This window comes from Nanorana parkeri, unplaced genomic scaffold (assembly GCF_000935625.1).
Source record: "Nanorana parkeri isolate BGI_ZX_2015 unplaced genomic scaffold, ASM93562v1 scaffold115, whole genome shotgun sequence".
Lineage (NCBI taxonomy): Eukaryota > Metazoa > Chordata > Amphibia > Anura > Dicroglossidae > Nanorana > Nanorana parkeri.
This window is the reverse complement of record NW_017306383.1, coordinates 855502-860729: the sequence shown is the minus strand read 5'-3', so window position 1 is coordinate 860729 and position 5228 is coordinate 855502. Positions and strand designations below refer to the sequence as shown.

Genomic DNA, 5228 nt, shown 5'->3' with positions numbered 1-5228 from the left:
TGCTAACAATAGCAAAAAGTCTAAAGAAAAAAGGAAATGCCTTTAAAATTAGGGGTAGGCAACTCTAGCCTTCAAGCTGTTTCAAACTCCCATGAGGCATTGCAAGACTGACAGTTACAGGCATGACCCCCAGAGTCAGAGGTATGTTGAGATTTGTAGTTAAAAGGAGAATTATGGGGTTAAGGCTTTTCCCCATAGTTCTCCTTAGGGTAACGGGAGGACACAAACTAGCGTCCTCCTGTCACCCTAAGCTAAGTATAGCTGTAGCTCGCGGTATACTGAGACGCCACAGTATACCGCGAGCTACTGCTCGCGGTATACTGAGGCAGGGCAGCTGAAGCGGATCCCGACAATTATGTCTGGATTCGCCCAGCTGAGTGAGTGACAGCTGGCTCTGCCTATCTAGAGGCAGAGCCAGCTGTACCCGCCCCCATCCGTTCCGTCAGTCAGCGCTGGCGGATCGGAGCGGGGAATCCAGCCCCTCCCCTGTCGCGGCAGAGAACTGTGACAGGATCGAGAGGTGAGCGAACGCCGCTATGTGTTCGCTCACCTCCCGATCTACTGAGCCGACCTGTGACAGTCTCATTGTCACAGGTCGGCTAGAACTATGAGGTGAGTGAAGAGCACTCACCTCATAGTTCTCCTTTAAAGCACAGCTGGAGGGCCTGTATTGCCCCACCTCTGCTTCAAATTATACTCCTAATAACGAAAGTTTATAAAACAGAGCACAAAGGATACAAAAGGCACATTAGCTGCATTGTGAAGGAAATGTGTAACAGCGATGGGACAGTCGGATAACCAAGTGCACAGCAACATTAACAGCCCAACTCTGGTCTGTAATTTACTACCCTGCAGAAAAATGGGAGAAAGTCAAGAAACATATGTTACATAATTCAAAATGACAAAGTTTAGGTACCAGCTATCATTTTGTTCACATAGGACCTGGGGTGAAATCATTCTGAAATGATTAGACTTAGAAAAAGCTCAAAACACCCCACACAGATATGTGTATAAAATAGCATTAAATGGTTATTAGAACTGCAGGCATAAACACATCCACCTATGTTTTCATTCACAAAACCATTGCAATAGTAGATTATTGGACCGTGTTAGCAATTGATTAATTACTCAAGTCTCCATTCACACCAAATGTTTGGAATTTCGTGCATTTAAACGCAGAATTTTTAATACGAACGATTTTGCGCACATCTGCAGCTACGCTACAGCGTATTGGAGCTGAAATCTGCCCCAAAAACCCCCACACATGTACTTTTTCCCACGTTGCGTGTTTTTGCACGTGTGTACGAACATGCAGGGGTGATTGAGCCCAACAGGAATGCATCTGTGCGTGCGTAAAAACGCCTATGAGTGAATGGAGACTAAGGGGCTGATTTATAAATTGTTTGCACAGCTCTTTTCTGTATGAATGAGATTTGCAACACTGTATGGCCATTACTTGGAGCTGAGGAGCATAGGAAATGCTGTATTCACAAATTAATACAAAAATATTTCTTTTTCTGTATTATGACATGAAACCTACCTTTACAGTAAATTCCCATGACCCTTTTCTCACCAAAATGCAGGCTGAGACTGGCAGTGTCATAAACATGAGCGTGAGTCAGTGCAGCTCATTTTTGTTGCACGCTAATATGCTTCAGGCACTACTAGGGGCTGCCGGAAGGATGTCGTTTAGACAGCCAGAGAAGAAGAAACATTACAGTAATGCTCATTCATAGTCCAATGAGCTTGATACAAGTGGGAAAGTGAGCTACATATAGTTATTGAACAGGATGACAAATAGTTCAACAAATAAAACACTCATATTTCTACTGGAGCTGTTTTAAATACATGAAACATGTTGGATCACAAGACTGAAAAGCCTTGTGGGCCAATTAGCTCATGCTTGTTTCGCCGCTACCGGTAATATACAAACTGCCCTGATCTTTTTCGTTCTTTTTGCTGTCATTTCTGTTGAGCAGCACTAAACTGTAGCGTTACCGGGCTCCATGAGATAACCTCACCTAGTGTGATATGCAGCCTGTGTTCATTTACCCATATAGTACACTGATTTCAGAGCAAAGTGAAACATACATTACATATACCCGGAATGAAAATAGTAAACAGTACCTCTGTTAGAGCCCCTTGTAATAATGCCATAAATTCAAACACAAATGCCCCGATACAAAGCGGCGAAACTTGCGCTATGTTTTTTTTTTAACTTGCCACGTCGCGTCACTGCTGCTCCGGTGGGCGGCGCTCTAGGCAGTCGCCGGCCACCTAAATTAGGACCCCACCTTATTTGTGTATCACCCAGCTGCAGATCCTCAAATCATCTCTGAATTGGTGCTGACTCTGTCCTTCCTTCTGGAGGATGGCTACTTTTGTTCCCCATGGTCTCTGTGTGTGTTGTAAAGTAACAGAAGTAGCCACCCTCCAGAAGGAAGGACAGTGTCAGCATGAATTCAGAGATGATCGGAGGATCTACAGCCGAGTGATACACAAATAATGTGCAGTATTGTTAATGGTTGAGGTACTTGAATGTATTTTTAAGATTTACCTCCTGAGTTTAGTGTCACTTTAACAAATAAGCTTGACAGAACAGTAAAGTCTATATAAAGCCAAAACTGCTTTTTAGTTTGAATGGAGAACCCCTGTCCGCTTTTAATAGTGGCCTACTGTCACCGGGATAAAAAAGTGAGGGAAAATTCTCAATTGTGAGTTGTCATCAGAACAGGAATAGAGAAGAGATATCCCAATGTGGTCACTTGCTCCTGTGACAACTAAGAGAGAATCTCCCTCACTTTGAGGTGTCACAGAGTGAAAACGGGAACCTCCACAAATGACAGGAATTTTAACTATTCCCTACTCTATCCAAAATAGAAAAAGGTTTTGACTTTATAGGATTTGATATGCTTCAAGTACCCTGTTTCCCCGAAAATAAGACCTACCCAAAAAATAAGACCCAGTTGTGACCATTCCCAGGGCCGGTGGTGGCATAAGGGGGAACTTGAAGAGCCGTGAGAGAGGCAGGAGAGAATCAGCGGTGCCAACGAAGCCAGTGAGAGGAGCCGAGGTGGCAGTGGAGGGAGCAGAGCCGCATAAGCCAATGCCTCCTCTATAGTGCCAGCTCCTGTCACAGGCGGAGTGATACCAAATGCACTCCGCCTGTGAGGAATCGATAGTGAAAGTGCGCTTTGCTCATTCTGGCCAGCAATTGGTTACCAAATTGCTCTTGGGAAGGTACAGCACCCCTGATTGCTCTGATCACCATATTTTTGTACATGAATATATGTAGACATTTTTTTACATAAATAAGTGTGGATGGTTGTACATAAAAAAATAAAAATAAGACCTACCCCAAAAATAAGACCTAGTGTGTTTTTTTTCGGCAACAAAAATATAAGACAGTGTCTTATTTTCAGAGAAACACGGTAAGAAGTAAAACACAACCTCACCCAAAGGGGGTGGAGGACTGGAGTAGGGTTTCATCCACTAGCTGATTGGCAAATGTCTCCAAAACCACAATGAGAGATTCTCTTCTACCCCCTACCCACACTTCCGTTGCAGTGAAAACTCCCCTTTAACTATTTAATAACATCAGTGACAGCTGGCATAGGCCAATATGAAGGATGGGGTAGATGTTATTAAAGCTGAATTCCAGGAAAATGGATAAATATACAGATGATATACATAAATGTCCATCCAGTCCTCTGATAACCCTGTCTGGCAACGCAGGAGACCTAATTTTTCATTTACAGGTTCTATCTCTGCCCCAGCCTGTGACTGGACAGTGAAAGGAGAAGCATCACACTAAGCTCATCTCTCTGACTCTGTTACTTCTCCCTCTCCTAGTCGGGGCTCTGATTGTACATGGACTGCAAGAGAGTCTGATTTCTGCTCAAATGCAGATACTTACATTGTTTGCATAAAAAATTGCATTCGATGATGTATTAATGCATTCATTTGTGTCTTTTATAGCTGAATATCAATCAGAACAAGGATTGATGTAGGGAGGGTTAGCTTCCTTGGCTGGGAATGAGTATTCTACAGGACCATACCCAGGTCAAGGACTGGAAAGCTGATCAGTCAAACTTAAGCAAAGTATAGGTACCTTGAAGGATTGCCGTAAGGCTTAAAATGGCATTTCTGCTCATGTAAAACAAGAGTGGGAGGAGAAAAAAAATCAAGAGTTAATGTTTTAAAGATGTAATTATATCACCCAAATAAAGATACAGAATTTATTAACTGCCTCTAAATAACGAACTGCAAACAATAATAATAATTTAGTTCAGGGTGACGATAAGTACATCATTAAACTGAGTGTAATAATGTTCATCTCATTGGATTGTGAGATGAGAAGAAATCCTAGAAGCGTGGAGTTGTCATGCAGCTTCCTGTACACAACAAGCACCAGTGAGAAGTCCCGGCTCCCTAAAATGTACTGAGAATGTGAATACCACAGAAACAGAGAGGAACATGTGAGTAGGAATCACTTCAAGGCGGTTATTACAAAAAGTTAAATTGAAAACACCCACATCGTAAAGCAAGGAAAAGAAGCCCTGCAGTGGCAGCAAGCAGTGCCAACATATACATACCCGTCTGTTGATCTTATCTCCCTGTAAATCATAGGTCACAAATTTAATGTCTTGTGCCAGTTATTTTGTTAAATAAGTTTCAAGCAAGCCATGCACTATTTTTAGGAAAAAACTTCAGAAGTAAGGCCTTACTTGCTATTAACATAAATCTAGTTTTCTGCATTGATAACAGAAGACAAACAGGATCCCCTCTTCTGTGAGAAAACTCACACCAAAAACATACACATGATCAACCAAGAATTTATTTTCACAAGCACCAAAAGGCAAATAAAGGAAAAGAAATGGATGCTAAAATTGTCTTTAGCTTTTAAATGTGGAATAAGGCAAGAATTGGTCCACCTCTGGGTGTTTTTACTGCATGTAATCGTGGAAGGCAAACTTCTATTCCCCAAAGTCCTAATACGACAGCCAAATCTCAGCCTTGAGCTAGAAATCGTAGTTACACACTCTCTCTCTCTCTCAATATATCCCAACTGTTAAGTAGACCACACCTTCAACTATGAGGGACAATCTGGTAGAGATATTCTGGCTCTTCACTGATCCATATATAAAACATTACTGCTCCTAATTGAGAACATTACCTCTATAATTAACTTCTCTGGGGTAAGTCCATAAAATGCATACTTACGGGAA

The 5228-nt window shown here is 42.1% G+C and overlaps 1 protein-coding gene across 4 annotated transcripts in view; it reads right to left on the bottom strand.

The window, feature by feature from the left end:
- The window catches only part of USO1 (USO1 vesicle transport factor), a 67650-nt gene that overhangs the window by 19866 nt on the left and 42556 nt on the right, over nucleotides 1–5228 (bottom strand). For 2 of the 4 annotated variants that reach the window (XM_018553295.1, XM_018553296.1), the window contains 2 exons: nucleotides 4596–4616; nucleotides 739–849 (listed from right to left, as the gene is read on the bottom strand). In XM_018553295.1, coding sequence (XP_018408797.1) covers nucleotides 739–849; nucleotides 4596–4616 — 132 coding nt within the window. The remainder of the gene's footprint in view (nucleotides 1–738; nucleotides 850–4595; nucleotides 4617–5228) is intronic. The other 2 variants (XM_018553297.1, XM_018553299.1) reach the window with 1 other exon arrangement.